Source organism: Psammomys obesus, unplaced genomic scaffold (genome assembly GCF_907164565.1).
Source record: "Psammomys obesus unplaced genomic scaffold, mPsaObe1.curated_primary_1811, whole genome shotgun sequence".
NCBI lineage: Eukaryota > Metazoa > Chordata > Mammalia > Rodentia > Muridae > Psammomys > Psammomys obesus.
Genome location: NW_026591450.1, coordinates 2818854 through 2836956, shown reverse-complemented (window position 1 = coordinate 2836956; position 18103 = coordinate 2818854). Strand labels below are relative to the sequence as shown.

Here is an 18103-nt window from a genome sequence, read left to right as displayed (position 1 = left end):
AGACACGGGGTGGAGAGGAGAGGGAAGAGAGAGCCTCAAATACCCCAAGAAGCCAAATCTTGGATGTTTCTCTTGTGGAACACCATATAAGAAGCTTATGATTCGAAGGTGAGCAAAACAACTTCCTTAATGGAAAGGGAAGTTTCTTGTGCGGCTATAATCTCAAATTGACAGGTCACCAAATGCTTTCCAGGCTTGGTTGAAAGAAGTATCCATCAGTGCCAATGGCCATTCAAACCACTCCTGGGTAAGCCTTGGAGGCCTGTAGCAGTAAGTCTCCAATAATGGCCAGGGCGTAACTGCTTCTCCTCAACAACTGAGATGCTTTAAGGTTTGGATGCTGAGTAGGTACCTTTGTCATCCAAGCCTGACACATGAGCCTTGGTTCATTTTCCCCATCATGACAAATTCTTATTGCTGTACTATTTAGGAAAGCTCTGTAAGCCGTGATGTTTGGGGCAAGATTTTATCTAAAGGGATAACTAGAGACATTACAGTGTTTTGCTTGGGGTAATTATCTTATACAATTCATGTGCTCTCCAAGGCTCAGGCTAATGGCATTTCCCTGCAGAATGTGCTGCCTCTTTGGCGACTGTATTTGCTGTCACCATGGAATTCCATAAGAAATAACAGGTCTCTGTGTGCCTTTCAGTTTCCCAAACATCACGACAAGAGTGCTTTCTTGTGTGGCTACACATCTGTTTCCCATCACTCATTCCTCTGGGGAGCAGTGGGGAAGGCCAGGGGGGCTTATTACCAGGAAATTCGGCTTCAAGAAAGGGTTTCCTTCTGCCCTTAGCAAATAATTTCAAATACACATAGCAGTGAGACATAGCTGCCTGTCACATTCGAAGGACACATCCCCATATGACAGCGATACTGTGCTCACTGCGGAGAATCCTACCCTCCACCAAATAGAGCAGGTCAGGAATTCATACCCACTTTGGCTGTTTAGGCTCAAGCTTGTCATCCTATAGTTCTCTCTGTCCTGGGTGACAAAAGACCACAGGCCCACACCAACAAAGTCGGTCAGTCTTGTAAGAGAAGCCACACGAGTGCCATCAACTTCATCCACCTTGACGCACATGGCCCCCTAATGCTCCTCTGGCAAGGAAAACCATGTTACGGGAGGCTGACTTTATTGGCAGAAATGCTATGTGTTTCGTTAAAAGGTTCCCACAACAGGAAGTGTGTGACCTCTTGCAGAAAAGCATGTGAGTCTTGGGATGGGAAGGCTGACCAACACAACTCTCTGAGTGGAGAAGGAAGACAATCCTTTGCCTCTTCTCTGTGAGGGGAATGAGCAAGGGAGCTATCAACAACCAACAGGCTGCTGTTGTTAGCCGCACACCGGGGAAGTGTGAGGGCCTGTGCTTACAGAGATTTATTTATTCTAACTTGAAGAGCCTCTGGAAGCACTGTCCACCTCACACCTGCTCCCCCTGCCTCACAGTGTAACGACAGGACCTCTAAAAACATAAGGCTGCAGAATACAAGTAGAGGTGTTCACCTAAGCTGTTCCAAGAAATGTCTGGGCCGGTCACGCCTCTAAGCCATGTGATGCCACTGTGGAATAACTGAGATGGTAACGAGCAAAAGGCAACACAGATCCAAACCGAAGACTGAAGAGACTTGCCAATGGATTCCGGTGAGGCCGGGCCAGCCTCAGACTATGACAACACTCCATTAAGCTTTCCTATACACACTCCATGAAAACTGCCCCAATTCAACCAGGGCCACCTACAGGAACCTCCCAGGGAACAGCTCACCCGGGTGATGCGTCGGACCATGGCTAAGAGGAGAAATGGGTTCTGTGGCGGGAGGCTACCTGGAGAGTGAAGTGACTAATGGAGAAGCAGACATACGAGTAAAGTTCTCCATCCATCTCCCTTACTTTGTCAGTGTTCTCCAGACCTAGCCTTTCTTTTCTTCTTTTCTTTTTTCCACTCAGTCCTGTTTGAGGTAAGATGGAGTGGGATGGCTCCCAGAGCCTGCCAGTCTGCCGTCTCTGCAAAGAGAACAGCCAGGTGCAGTAAACCACTGCTTTCTCAGCGGAGATGACTTAAAAGTCAGCAGGTAGGAGGGGAGTTCGTCCTCCCGCCCTGTGGACTGTTCTTCCTGGACTCCACGCCCTCGAGTTCAGATCTGGAAGTTGTCTGAGTGGTCTGCATGCATCTCCCGGAAGCTTACATGGTAGAAAACTACTTTGTAAATGCATGTGTTCATGGTCTGTGGAGGTGGGACCCCTGGGACATAGCTGGGGTCCGAAGGTCTCATAAGTGTGAGACCCTCAAGAGAGGAGGAAGAATGGAGCTGGGATGCCGCTCTGTCTGATGCCCTGGCCGTGACCGATGTCAGGTGCGCTCGCCAGTGTCCGAGCCTCCAGACCTTAGTCATAGATGATCACAGTAACAACACAGACTGAAACAGAGGTTATTGTGTCCATTGTCTTATTACTCTCCCACTTGCATAAATCCGATTGATTCAACTTGCTGGCTCTCAAGACAGTTCTTTGACATACACTTCCCCCTTTACACTGGATGCCCCTGCCTTGGTAGGCATCTCAGCATCTCCTGCCAAGTCCATTGCAACAGAACCAACCAGCATCCGTTAGTCTCTTTCCTCGGCATGACTCATCTCTTTCCTTCCAATTACTATTTCACAGAAGCGAACCTAAAGCACACAGAGGGGTCAACAGACTGTGTTATGTGAAAGCCCCTTGGAGGCATGTGATCCTCCTATGATCTGGAGAATTCTACGTGCCCCCAGCTTCCCTGCCTCTCTGATGTATATGCCCCCATAGTCTTTGAGACCGTCAACAAAATGAATCCCACTGTGATTGAGGTGGTTTAAGGCACGTTTATGCTTTATGCACTAAACAGAAAGCAAGATGACACCAACAACACAACATGGAACCCTTCTACCATACCTACTGCACCTTTCCATATGGCCCTTTGGGGAGTCCTTACTCCCAAGGGAGTATTTATGGCTAGATAACATCTGACAGCCCTTTATCAAAACCTAACTTCAAAAAAAAAAAAAGGTGTGCGCGCGCGCGCGCGCGCACACACACACACACACACACACACACACACACACACACACACACACACACACACAAAATTCAGGCAAGTCCTCAAAGAGCCGCACCCTCTCCAGGCAAGAAAGTTTACGGACAGCAAAGGATCTGTCCCGACACGAAGCAGAAAGCTCCAAGCAGGCTTCCATCTCTTTCCTGTTCCCCGGGGTCTTCTACTGAGTTTCTCACTATTTTACGAAAACCCAGGTTAGCACAGAACGCCTCATGAGACAAGGAGCAGAAAGAGAGTCTTGGCCTCTACTTGGCACTGACGGACAGGTACAGGGTGACCTACCATCTCAGAGATACTTGAAACCAAATTGAACACTGGGGAAGCCTCTCTCAGAGCAGGGTTACCAGGCAAGACACAACATGATACAGCAGTGTGAGGCTTTGTGGGCAAGAAAGACTGTTCCACGCCACCTCCGGAGGCACTAAGGATGTAGGAGAAGCAGGGTGACCCCCACTGAATTGGCCATCCTATGTCATCTGAAGAGTTCATTAGTGATGCAGATCCCTGCTCACCATACAATGTGAATCAGCACAGAGATGACACTGCCAGCTGGGAGAGAGAGTGCGTTGCTATGCGCAGAACACATTTGGCTTGTTTCTGACACTGGGTCCTCTGGTTGCAGGGGTTCACCAGGGCAGTGTAAGCGAAAGCAGGTGACACATGCTTTCCTGTCCGGGTCAGCCGCTCCATCCTGCCAGTGTCTGGTGAGGGGAACAACTTCTGGTGCCTTCATAAAATTATCGAGCACATCTAAAAATGCCAAGTGAATGACCAGCTGATCAAAAATACTCATATTAATTCCCAGCTACAAAAATCCTGGACATGAGAGTCACATGAAATTTACTTTTTCCAGGGTAAAACAAAACTGTTCACTATCTGATATAGTATAGGGATAAAGAGTTTTTTTTAGATAGTATGAGGACGATTACTTCAGTTCTACTAGAAAAAAAAATCCCACTGGATTTGTACAGAGTATTTTATATTTATATTTATTCTTAACCAGTTTCCAGAAGGATATGCTCTATGCTGCATGGGATGACAATGTCTCAATGTTGGGGAAGCTTTCAAATCTGCAAATCACTGCAGGCCTCAAGGCTCTATGGCATCTGGAGACCATTCCTTCTCTCTGTCTCTTTTCATGACCCCGAGTCTACGCTTTACAGGTGGAAGAACTGAGAACTTGGAGGGATAAGACACAGACAGGTGGCAAATCCAACATGCCACCGAGGTGGATAATGATGCCACACAGCCTTCTGAAGGCTGGCGTTCTTGAGCTCAGCACTCGAGTCTTCCACAGCGTGGGCTGGCAGAACTTATCCCAAGCTGTACAACACCACCCCACTCTAACTCTATTCATTGTCCTCTCTGCAAAATTACAGCCCTCCGAGTCTTAGTGTATTTATACACTGAGAGCATCAAAAAATGTTTTTAAAAGCCTGGGTATTAATGTATAACCCCTAAATGAAATGCTAAGTTATGCTCATTTATTACAGGCAAATCAGATGAGAGGAAAAAAAAAATGAGAGTTTCACATCCTATCTTAATGAACTCTAGATGCCTTTAGGAGGGCATCATAAACCAGACAGGGCAAGTTCCTCTCGGTAAGCCTTTAAAAAAACCCGAGTTTGCTATGTCAGTTCCACAATTTCAGATGTCTCTCTGTGCGCCGGAGAGCAGCTGCTGTCAGTGTGTCTGACACAGAAACCTGAAAAGATGACCAGATGGGCGCCAAACAAAAAGCAGGGACAGGGGAGTTAGCTAAGCCAGTGAAGGGTCTGTTTTGCAGGTGTGAGGACCTGAGTTTGAACACTCAGGAACCACTTAAGAAACTGGGCCTCGTGCCCACATCTGCAATCCCAGAAACAAGGAAAGAAAGATAAGGTGGATTCCCGGGAGTTCACAGGTCAGGTGACCTAGCGTACATGGAGAACTGCCAGGCCCTTGTGAGAGACTACCCCAAACAAGATGACTGACACTTGAAGTGTCCTCCGACTTTTGTGCAAGCACCTTGCAAATACCCTTCCCCCAAGAGGGAGCCCACTGACACCTTCCAAATCAACCCATAAAACAAGAGCAAATCTTTTTCTTAAGTGCCTGTAGCCTCAAATCCAAAGAACGGCTGACTTTATAGTAAACACATCTTTAGCTTAAAACAGGAGGCCAAACCGACCCAGCTGCTGTAATTTATGAATACTAGCTGAAGAATATACATCACTGACATTAACAAACCAAGAGGGGAAATGTACTAAATTTCACTGTAGAACATTAAACAGGGCTCTTTCCTCTATGTTTTTATTTTTCCATCTCCCACTGAATTATCCAGGTGGGAGCAAACAACACGGGGCTGAGATGCTACGATGGCAGATTTTTTCCTTTGTCTCTGCTGCATTCATTAACAAGACCTCAGGAATAGGACACTTCAGTGTCTCCCTCAAATTTGAACGTGCTTCCAAGCCAATAGCCCCACATTTCTTTTGCCATGAAAGCTGAAAGAACGTGTCACCTCTCTCTGTCTGCCAGTCAGATGCTGGACTCGAACATAGGCAAGTGAGCCAAATTCAGAAACCAATTACTGCCCATGTGTGCTCTCCACTGCGGCAGAATCATCCAGAGCATAACATCACCCAGCAGCTGGGTGAGTCACTTTGTAAATATTTTACTATTCCTACGACAGGTCCTTCAATAGTATACTGACCTGGGCCCTCCCTGGATGACCTGCACCTGATTTTTCTGGATTTGAACACACACACACACACACACACACACACACACAGAGAGAGAGAGAGAGAGAGAGAGAGAGAGAGAGAGAGAGAGAGAGAATGAAGAGAGTATGAAGCAGAAGAAGCGAGTGTCACTCCCAGGTACAATTCCATCAGTACAAAGATTTATCCTCATCTCGTAGCTAATGCCAGCAGGCCCACTTCCCAAGAGTTCCTGAAGGGTCAAGAGTACAACCATGAAAAGCAAGGCATTGATTTAAATGGTTGGAGACAAGCTATCATCTTGAAAAATTGTAACCTGTCTTTCATGCAGGAAATGGTGTAATTATGAAATGAACTGGCAGCTGATTGGGAAAATTGAAAAGGAAAGCACTCATTGAAATGTCTCTCTCAGCAAGGAGTGGTTGGGGACCCCAGGTTTGATGGGAAATTTGGAGTGATGACTACAGAATTCGCCTGACATGACTTCACAAAGGTAAGTGGAGTCTTGAACGTTGCTCCGTGCAACAGTAGAAGGAATTTATGCATTTTATCTCTCCAACCATCTTCCTCTTCTCAGTCAAAACAAAAGGCCATTTGGTTTCCAAGCCCAGCCCATTGCATCCTCAAAGCTCAGAGAGTGGTCCACATCAGAGCCAGGCAGTGGTTTTCTGGAATGAGCTCTAAGGAATTCTGAGAGACCATCCTGTGATCTTACAGTCTGGACTGGTTTCTGCACCTCTGCTACACCGGGAGTCCAAAGGAATCCACTTCCAGCCTATTAAGAGAAGGGACTTGCTACCACAGCCCATCACTTCTTCCAGCCATAGGAAAGGGACAGGGAGGAGATGATAAAAACACAGGAGGGATTTTAGCAGCCCCTCTTCCTACTCTCAAGCTATATTTATGATACTAAAAAAAAAAAATTAAAATATTAATCACTTTTGAAGTCATGTGCTTAGAGAAGTCAAACGGAATAGGTGACCAAAAGTCTACTTCTTCTTTTGTGTGTGCTCATGTATGTTTGTGTGTGCGCGTGTGTGCTTGCCTGTGGAGGCCAGAAGTGATGCCGAGTGCCTCCCTCAACTGCTCACCACCTTACCATACTAAGACGAGGCCTCTCATCACAGCTCACGGCTGCAGCTGCACTGCCTGGCCAGTGAGCCTTAGGATGTGCCCATCTTCACATCCCTCCTCCATGCTGAGATCCATGTCACGCCCAGCTCTTTACATGTGCTCTGGGCGACTGAACTCGTGTCCTCACGCTTGTGCGACAAGTGTTCTAGCGATGGACCCATCATCACCTGGGCCCCCATATCCGTTTCTTCTTGAGAGACCACTGATAAGACATGTTAAAAATTTCTCCTTTTTCTTCCAGGTACCATTTCACAAGTCCAAGCTGAAGGCAAACCCTATCTTCTTTGGTTGATTCCTTTGATTCCTTTTACTGGTGCAGGCTTTACTTTTTTTTTTTTTTTTTTTCATAGTGGTGGTGGGGTATCAACCTTTGGATCAGAGGAGCAGCATGTGGATTCCTGCTATTCTCTCTACTTTCCAGACCACGTTTTCTCAGGCACAATTGTTACTTTTCTGAGCTGATTTTCCCAGCAGAGAAACAAAGCAAGGCCAAGGTTATGTCTAGTGCTTCTTGCAGATAAAATGGTTTACCTCTCTGGTGAAGACAAACTGAACTTTTAATCTTGAAACATTGACTCAGCTGTTTTGGAGTAACTGGAACCTAACGAGCCCCTAAGAAAGCCATCATGTTAAAGCCCTTGTGAGGTTAGCACAGGCTTTTGGGATTTTTGCCCACAAAGTGACATCACGTTGGCTGTACACATTAGTACTATTAGGAAAATATATTCAGTGCAATATTTGAAAATTTAAAAGATACCAGCACCCTCTTTGCACAAATGCATCACTGTGCCTGAGAATGGATGACAGTTTTAAGGAGAGTGCCTGCTACAGTCACTGAGGAAGCTTTTTTAAGCTGTAAGAACAGATCTGCTGCTAGGAAGGAGACCAGAAGAGGTGACAGAGACAGCCACACTTGTCCTGGGTCATGGGGCAGAAAAACCTCCATGGTCAGCATACATAGCCTAGCTGCAGCCCACCATGTTAGGAAGACTTTCCTGAACAGAGCAGTGAGCGAGGTCTTGGACTAAAGCCCTTCCTGGGACTCAAGCAGGGAAGGGCTTAGACTCAGCTTGGAGCTGTTGGAATGGGACAGCAGCTACAGGCTGCCATGAGGGCTCACAGTGAGTTCTGGATGGGAAGATGAGCGGCAATGGGTGGCAGGTGTTTTCACTGCTCCGGTCTTCCCTGAGAGGTGCTGAGGTATGAGGATGGCTTTATGTCTGAAGCTGGAGCCAAGAGTGAGCACCCCTCCCCTGTACCCAGGGGTCTGAGGCAACCATTCATGACCTCGTCATCATCTCATGGGGACTGCGGTGATGACGTCACCATCAATAAGGATTTCTTTCAGGGCACAGGTCACAGCTTCCAGTCATAAAGGTGGGAAAGATACCTAAAGCACTGACTCCCAAGTTAGTCATAAAATATGAAGGGATCCCTGAGCGTTTGGATCTTCAATAAAGAAGGGAGCCATGCCTATGATTCCTGGGAACGGCACAAACCAGACACCACACCGTGGGAGGTACTGACGGAACAAGCTTGTCAGGGTGGAAGCAGGAAAGGCAAAAGTAGAAACATGGTGCTGGAGAATTAATGTTTGGATGTGAGGACTGAGGGCAGCCAGGAAAGGGCTCGTGCAAGGGCTGAAAGTTCAAGTCCCCAGGACTGTTGTAGAAAGTCAGCACTGCGGATGCAGAGGCAGGTGTCCCGGGGTTCACTGAGCAGACAGGCTAGCCACATTGTCACTCTCCAGGTTCAGTGAGAGATGCTGTCTCAGAACCAAAGGTACAGAATGAGTAAAGAAGATACCTGTGGCTTTCACACATACACATATGTACACATACACATGCAAGCAAACACACACACACACACACACACTAATATAATTTGGTAGCTGGGATAAATTCAGAAAGAATTCCATAATGAGTTTTCTTTAGTAATATTTAATGTATCACCCATCACCAAATTACCATGTATTCCTTAGTAATTTTTAATATCTTACCCATCAACTAATGACTTAAGCACTCAAGCTCTCATAATCTACTTGGCTTTCCAAACAACCTACAACAGATGACACAGCAGATGCTTTTAAAGTGCCTATTCCTGGACATACATGCTCAGCCTTTCAACATTAATATTCTTCAGAGGACTTAATAGGTCATGGCTGCACTCATGATGGACTATTAAAGTTTATTACTTTTTATGAATGAATACCAGGAGACTAGGTTTAACTATTTTAGGAAGGACGTCTGTCCCCACCGAACAAACGTTCGTGAGGAAAACTCTCAGAGCCTTTGGAAGATCTCACATCTCAAGCAGGTGCAAGAGGCATCAGGCGTCCTCGTGTGCACTGTTCCTGTGGCTGCACAAACAGCTGTCACACGAGAAAAAAAGTTAACTAATGTACTCGCATCCCCTAGAGTCCGGGGGGGGGGGGGGAATCATTCTTCAATCAGTAAACTGCTGCAGCAAGATGGAGGCATTAGGTTAGAACACGAGAGATGTAGGACGCGATGAGCCACTCTGTTGAGAACAGTGGCACATTACCGGGGAGATCGGAGTTGGCAGCACGCAGAACGGGAGGCTCGTGGTGTTTATAGGTGTTCTTGAAAGAAACGGTATTTGTGTGGGCTGTGAAAATGCCATATTTTGTATTTTACATTTATCTGTTTTCTGGCAATTCAAGAAAGGAAGTAAGTGTTTGAATCAGCTTCCTGAAATAAGGTAATTCATTCTGCCGTTCTGCCTAGAGCTTCGAAACGGTCCGGAAACTGCTTTTTCACATAACCCGTGGAAATAGAGAGGTTCAGATATGGAATCATTCCTTTCGACCACATCCCAGTGGTAAAGAGCATGAAATAGGAGTGTTATTCAGACAGACAATCAAATAATCACAAAGACAGACCTTTGGGCAACTTCTGAAAGTCCCTTCCTGACCACAATTAGAAGAGGACCAATCACATTTAGGCCACCATGTGACGATTGGTGACCTACAAGCATCTCCAGATGAAATGACATTAAGAGGAACATGGTTGTTCCTACACAGATGTCAGATGTGGGCCCATCACGGAGGGACCTGCGTAGGCCTGAGGCCTGGTACTCTTTCCAACATGAAGCCTCCGGACAAGGCCTAACTACACACGGCTAAAGCTTTGCCGATGTTACTAAATATTTCAAAAGCTATGTTCTCTTTATCCCAGTCTGGATTCAATTCTTTCTCCAGTGTAGCTGGCTCAAAGATGTTTTTTCCTGGGACATGAGTCTAGCATGGGCATGAATGGGTCCCATTCTCACTGTCTTGCTCACGATGACTGCCTGACAGGTTATTTAGCGGGTAAGTAAACTGGGAAGTCATGTGGGGAGAGGAGGCCAGTGGGACCCTTTTAAATAACCCCTGCAACAGAACCCCTGCCAAACCGCCTTTCCACGAATGTTTCCGGGCATCTCCCACATGCTGCCCATGGGCTGGATCTGTCTGTCCCAGGATAGCTATGACTCACCGCAACCCATTTGCATACCACAGCGCCCTGCCAAAACGTCAGAAGCCAGGCACCTTAGTGGGATGTAAACCAAACTACGCTATATAATGTTTAAAATATTTTAGCTAAGCATCATATAACTTAGATTATGAAATATAGAATCCAAATTGAGGCCAGGTGTAACTTATTTTTTTTCTAAAGTCGAGGTCAGATTAGATTAGAATGGCCCCACAATTAGGGCCGAGCAAATGTATTTCCGGATAGTCATTAGGGGAGGCTGCATATTCATCAGCGAGAGACAAGCAGTCTGTCCCTCGTAGAAGCATCAGGATAGAAAAAAAGTAAGATGAGCACTGTGCCCTGTGATGTATGAGATGGGGCATTTCTCTTTTCAAATGCCAACAAGCGATAACAAATTGGTAATAGGAAGTCATTTTTGTTCTCCAGTAGTCAAGATCATGAGATAAATCATGTTAATAATTTTGTTGGCATCTATGAAAATTTGGAGGCAGACAAGCATTCCACAAACATGTATCATGCTAAGTTGCCTAAATGACATTTTTAGTGGTCAAGAACAAAGTTTGAAAAGATGCCAGAGGCAAAGGTCTCTCAAGTGGAAAGCCACTGCACGCTGTAATAATGTAAGTCGACAGTTACAAGGAAGTTTGAAAGAATCTGAAAACCATGAGCATCAAAGCATGGGGCGTGCTCTGAATACAAGAGTTCAGTCGTGGGTCAGAGAAATGCTTCTTACACTACCCTTTTCTGAATCTCTAGACCTCATCCCACCGCAGAACTGCAGAACAAGGGAAATACAATTTTACAGCTTCAAAACAAAAGAGGTCCAAGTCATTCAAGGGTGTGTGTGTGTGTGTGTGTGTGTGTGTGTGTGTGTGTGCGTGTGTGTGTTGACCGGGGCCTTTTGTCGGTGACTGAAAAGCTTCATGATTAAGCTGTTGACACTGCTGAACCTTGTTCATTTTGCCCAAATGGTGACAGCATGAAGTCAGCCGCGGGAAGAAACGGAACTTCATTAGAGTAAACAGTACTTCATTAGGTGCACAGAGGACCTGCTTGCTTCTGTCTTCCCTTTTACATTTCCTGCAACCACACATCCTGGGGGAAGCGAAGCTGCTGCCTCCACTGAGAAAAGATTGTGTGTCTTGTGTGTCTTTCATTCCACCATCAGGAAGGGAACGTGGCCCCTCTAAATCCAGGGAGGGTTTCTCCCAAGCTCCTTTTAGTTTAGGGCTGAGCAGGAGTCACCTAACCCAAGGTTAACATTGAAAACACTCTCTTTTCTGAAAATCCCTGTACCTACATCCTTAGCTTTGCTCTCTGCACTTAAGTTTCTGAGAACTTTTCGATAGCAACTTCTCTTAGTCCTTGGGAAGAACTCACTTGGTTCCTCCGAGTACTCATACTCAAGGCATGCAAAGTTTCCAATGCTTCCTGAGAAGGGTGTCAGATGACAGTCTTATAAAGTTCTCTGACAGATAGGCTCATATCAGATTTCATTTCTCGTATTAGTGTTATAAGACAGTTCCCATAATTTCCATTTCCCAAGAACAGGATACATCACCAAAGTATTTTAAATTATTTATTTTTTTTTCAATCTATTTTTTCTTTCCTTTCTTTGTGTGTGTGTTAAGTGTAGGGCTCAGGGGCACACATGCTGTAGTGTGAGTGTGACTGTCAGAGGACAACTTCTCCTTTTACCACCTGGGTTCAGGGGTCATTAGGCTTGGCAGGAGGTGCACACACCTGCTAAACTGTCCCACTGGTCCCCAAATAATACACTTTCAAGGTAAAGATGCTCACTCAAATCCAATTTTTTTTTTTCTCGAGATACGGTTTCTTTGTGTAGCCTTGGCTGTCCTAGACTTGCTTTGTAGACTAGACTGGCTTCGAACTCACAGAGATCTGCCTGCCTTTGTCTCCCTGAGTGCTGGGATTATAGGTGTACCCCACTGCTCCCGGCTTCAAATTCAAATGCTAAGAAAAGTTTCTTAATTTGTTTTATTTTTCTATGGCAAAATACCCAAGCCTGGGGCATCTGTAAAGAACAGAAGTTTATTGGCTCACAGTCCTAGACTTCCAGAGAGCCACCACTTACTGCATTGTGACATGGCAGAGACCACCAAACTGTGAGACAGAACACATGTGCTGGCGAGTCTTGCTCAGTCCTCACACAGAACCGCTAATGCTATCTGGGCCTTGTCCCCTGTTCCCTCATCTAATGCTAATTATTTCCCTAAAGTCCTCCCTCCAAGCCCTGTTAACACACAGTTCCAGCACGAAGTTTCCAACACATAAACTTTACAAAAACACATTCAAAACAGAGGCAAATGAGCATTTAGGAAGTGTAAGGACATTTCTTCTAATCACACTGGTGCCAGTGAACAGGCCCACTGGCCCATTCCACTCTGGTAACTTCAGAGCACTTATCACACCTGAGGAAGATGGTCCTGGAGACGCCATGTGTCAGAGCCACCCAGCAGTTCAATGTCAACTGCAAGATCCTCCACAGACACGGCCTGTGACTCCACCCACCAGGCTTGACAGCTTCACCTCCCTGTCAGTTCATCTGAGTTTGTAGTCAACTTAAACCCAAGCCCAGTCGTACCCAGTGGCTACCCAGACTGGTGCCTCGTCAGCTGCTCATTTGCACTCCATCCTCTCTCACTGAGTCAAGCTTCATCTCCATTCTCGCTAACTGTTAACATGCCAGCTGGAATGGTGGTCTAGGCACCTCTTCCTGACTTAAGAAGCAGCGGTGCTTGCACAACACGATCCAATGCTCTAAAGAACTTCAGAGGACACCAAGCCTTCTGTAACCCCTTCCCAGTCTGCTTCCAGGATGCCCCATGGCGCTGTCCACCTACGCCTTCCACCTCACAGTTTAGCCAAACACAGGACAGACTGCCAAGCAGTGTCCCTCTGAACCCAGAGAAGCACCGTGCTGAGTCGTCACCGTCTTTTTTGACTCAAGCAAGCAGCAATGACTGAATCTTGTGACCTTGACCACACCCTCTCTCCATCACCCCCAGAGACAGGTTGGCAGTGAGCACACTCTGTCTTATACCTGTTAGTAAACTAGCAGCTGCTCGGCTGGTTACTTTTCCTATCAAAAGAGTGTGCTCAGTGGACAGCTGCCTGTAGGAGAGCAGAGCACACGAACACCCTGCACAAACGCGATTCCAGCTGAATCGAGAACCTCACCGTAAGACCAGGCTGAATCTGATAGAAGACAAGGGTGAAGAATAGCCTCACACTCACTGCTGCAGGAAAGGACTTTCAGATTAGACACAACCTCACAGTCCAACAGCACAGCGCTAAGAACAACAATTGACAAATGGGTCCTCATGAAGCCGAAAAGCTGTATGGCAAAGGGAACCATCCTTCAGACAAAGTGGCAGCCTACAGAGTGAGAAAGATGTTTACGAATTATACATATGATACCAATTATTTACCTGAGAGAGGGTCAGTATCCAAACTATATAAAGAACTAAAGAACCCCAACATCAAGAAAACAAATAACCCATGGAAATCCCCAAAATATCAAAGGCTATTACCAACACTATTGGTTGCTCTCCACAACCTGTGACAAGGCCTTAGGGATGATGACAACACTCACATACCTCACTGAACATGGGGAAGCAGAACTGCTGCCGAACTAGAGATTTCACCCCTACTGACTAGTATTCATGGTACTGGAAGGGACTCTGAGGAAAAAGGGAAACACCAAACCAGCTACAAACCCGGCAACCTTCAACAGTGACCTGCTGCAGGGAATACTTACTGGTATAATAATGGCACAAGTGTTAGAAAGCTAACCAACCACTTTTTTTTTTTTTTTTTAGATTTAAGGCCCACTCCATGATATCCGACACTGCTAAATGGCAAAGACCTGAGACTAAATAAGCCACGGGTCTACAGGAAAACCTAAAACTGTTATTGCGTTAAAAAAAAAAAAAACATAGGAAAAAAAGATTCCTAATGCTGTATTGCTATACCCATACGTTGGTTTCTCACTAATCTATCATCAAGGAAGCTTCTGGCAGTAGATGCGAAGTAATAATTAGAGCCACAATTGAACAATGTGCAGAGTGTGAGAGACTCTGGTGTACTTGGTCCCAAAGGGGATGCTTTCATCCAATCCTCTCCCTCAGGGCTCAGGAATATATGGGGAGAGGATGTGGGAAACTCTAAGATCCAGAGGTGATGAATGCTGCCAAGGAAACAGTGTCTTCTAGCCACAACGGGATAAATGCACACATGAACTCACGGAGACTGTGACAGCACGCACAGGCCTGCACAGCTTCAGGCTGGATGTGGACCCAGCCCTGAGAAGCAGCGGAGCAGACACGAGGGCCCACCACTAGCCAAGAGTTACCTGCAACGGATACCTGCTGCCAAAGGAAAAAAGATCAATTTTCTCCAGGGGAGTCTCACTGGGGACACCAGTAACATTTCAGAGAACAACCTATGCCCAGGAGCAGTTGGGCAACACGAAACAAACTCAGTGGCATTTCTGTAGACTTTCAATCTCAGTGTGCTTTGTTTGGGCATTTCTGTTTTGTTTTGTTGGTTTTGTGTGCTTTTATTTTAACTTTTTTTTTGTATTATTTGTGTGTGTGTGTGTGTGTGTGTGTTGTTTTATTTTTGTTTGAAAGAGAGAGAGCGGACATAGAGTTGGGTAGGTAGGGAGGTGGGCAGGATCTGACAGGAGGGAAGGAAAAACCTGCAATCTATTGTGAGAAGTTTTTTTTTGTTCGTTTGTTTAAAAAAATGTATGCTTAGAAATTTTTTGAATTTATAATGTCATGAATGAAAGACCAACATTGAAATGTCACTCAAAATGATCCTAGTAATTTTAAAGGTAGCAATAAATTATCAATTAATTATCAAATAAGGTTTCTGTACTCAAAATCATGGTGATTATCTATAAGGAACCCAAGGCACAAGGCATAAATTAAATTGACAGAATGAAAAAATGTTATCTGTCATCCTCAAGGCAGTATGCCCAAACATGAAATTTTCTCCATTTAGAATCTTCCACTGAAAACTGACAGCAGTGACCCGAGTATTATAAAGCAACCCATTTGTTCTATTCTATAAATGCAATCAAAGCTAAGGCAAAAATGCCTCTTTGAACAGCAAATTTTTCTATAATCCCCACAGGAAAAGTTTAGTCTCTCATGAGGCTGGAGAGTTCCCCACACTAAACCCATAGAATGCCCCATAAGTAATACCTAAGTCAACTACTGTACAAATTGATTGAAAAAAAAAATACCAATCAAAACAAATCTATAAATAATACAATTGTGCTCAGTAAAACTTTTGGGTACCTGATATGCACCAACTTTTATATGACTAAAGTATATAATATAAATATCAGGATATGATGAAGTAACTTTGTTAACCTAAGGATTTAATTTTCTATTCCTGTCATCTGAAATAACTTAGCAAATCCATCTTTTATTTTCATCAATATGACACTAACTCTGAAATGAATCTGAATTTTCTGTTGCAAACAAAACGAAACGAAACGAAACAAAATGAAGAAAGAACAACAACAACAGCAATCCTGTTGCACACTGCATTCCATCGAGTATAACTAAAATGATGACTGGGTTGCAAACGGAAGGAAAAGGGTTGGGAGCTGGATGGATGGCTCAGTGGTTAAGAGTTCTTCTGGAGGACCTGAGTTCAGTTTCCAGGACCCATGCCTGGGGCGCACAGGTTGCCTATCACCCCTCCCCCAGCTCCACAGGATATGACGCCCTCATTTGATCTCTGCAGGCACTGCACACGCGTGTGCACACGAGTTTAAGACAAACTTAAGGATAGAACGTGCGAGTTCGTGCGCATCGCACACACACACGAGCACAACACAGAACACACACAACAAAGAAGCCTGTAGTGTTTTACACGGAGGCTTAACATGTACGACATGCCTTTTTTGCCTTTCTTTAAAAAAAAAAAAATTTACTCAGGAAGAAAAGGACACGGCCATTTTAAGGCATCCAACTACTACTATGCAAAGAACGTATACAGGGCGTCTGGGCTGTAAACGGTGCCAACAGGAAAGGTAAACTGAATGAAATGTTGCTCATAGCCAGAGTATTACAGCGAAGCACACTTTAAGATGGAAATCGCTGAGAGCCTGTCTGTTTTTTGTTTTTAGGTTCCCTATCACATTTTACTTTTGACTACGATATTTTGGGACACCACAAACTTGCAGTAACTTAATTTCCTTCGAGAGCTGAATAGTTCTGTAAGTTTCCAGAGTTCTGGGAAATGCCATTTTCCAGTGGTTTCTTGCTTTTTAAGTGTGCACTTACGTCCACATCACAGCCGTACTCTGATCCATCCAGGAGTGTCACTTTGCACTGCATGCTTTTAGGCCTTTTCACGATCTTCAGTGGGGACCGCGAGAGTTTGCTGCTGGATGATTTCTGGGAGAGTTTATCGTCTTCAAACTGCTGATACTCAAGTTGTTTCGCAGCTGTGGCAGCAAAGTCGCGGTCCTTGTCACTGGCCTGTGAACAGCAACAAGGAGCACCTTTCAAAACACACAGGAAATGGCTACTGGGTTGCTCAGACACGGGGCAGCTTCAGAGAATCAGGCTGCATTCCCATTTCCTAGAGGATGGGAGGAGCTGTCTCAGGATGCTAGAAAGTCAACACACCAACCTGAATGTTCCTAAAGCTCAGTCACACCTCCATAACTCTACCCACTTACATGAATGTACCACTCGGGCCTTTTCTCAGCTGACCCAAGACTTCAGAGAAGGGAATTAGCTAGTTCTATCAAGATCTCACCAAAGAAGCAACACCATTCCTGACTTTTAAAGGGCACTGGATAGCGAAGGCCTCGAATCACACCTGGGTTGCTTTTTATACTGTTTACATAATTCATCAGATGCGGCTACAGTGCCTGACCTGTTAGATGTACCCTATACATTTACAAGATACCTTATAAATACTGAGGCTTAGAGAGCCGCAAGTGTTAATCTTGTCAGTAATTTTACAATGGCTGAAATTTTTGGTTCTGCTCTGAATCAGTTCAGTGAAGTCAGCAGCGCTGAAGTTCAACACAAAGTAATCCCCTGGGTCTGTTTCTCTTCCTGGTAATGAGCTGGTGTGAGGACAGATCAAATGTACGCCAAGCTTTAATCCGCTTCTGAATCTCTATGCTCTGTTCTCGGCCAGCCTCACAACTGCAGAGAAACTTGTCATGGAACACGGAATTCTCCCCTGAGCCAGCCCCCGGCATGTCTGAACACTGCTTGCCAGATGTTTCAGCACCCCTGATGCCTGGCTGGGTGGTCCGCAACACCAGCAGTGCACAGAAAGACACACTAGTCTTCCGGGCCAACTCTCAGAATTAACACAGGATTTCTCCTACAGACAGGCCATCAGCCTGGAACTAAAGGTACCTCGAGTGAAGGCAGAACTGATGGTTTATCATTTCAGCTTTTATAACTCTCTATAATCTTTTAAGCATAGAGTCATTTTTGGAGAATTTGTTTTAGGCCTTTGGTATAGATTTCGGTTTTTCCAGCATTTCTACCTTGTTTTTCATATATAAGATTGATAATGTCCTTTCTCCCACAAATGTGACCACTATATCTATGTATCTATCTATCTATCTATCTATCTATCTATCTATCTATCTATCTATCTATCTATC

General features: G+C 45.2%; 1 protein-coding gene across 19 annotated transcripts in view; it reads right to left on the bottom strand.

The window, feature by feature from the left end:
- Positions 1–18103, bottom strand: part of Epb41l3 (erythrocyte membrane protein band 4.1 like 3) — a 125438-nt gene that overhangs the window by 54953 nt on the left and 52382 nt on the right. For all 19 annotated transcript variants that reach the window (XM_055610132.1, XM_055610138.1, XM_055610136.1 and 16 more), the window contains exon 3: positions 16752–16949. In XM_055610132.1, coding sequence (XP_055466107.1) covers positions 16752–16949 — 198 coding nt within the window. The remainder of the gene's footprint in view (positions 1–16751; positions 16950–18103) is intronic.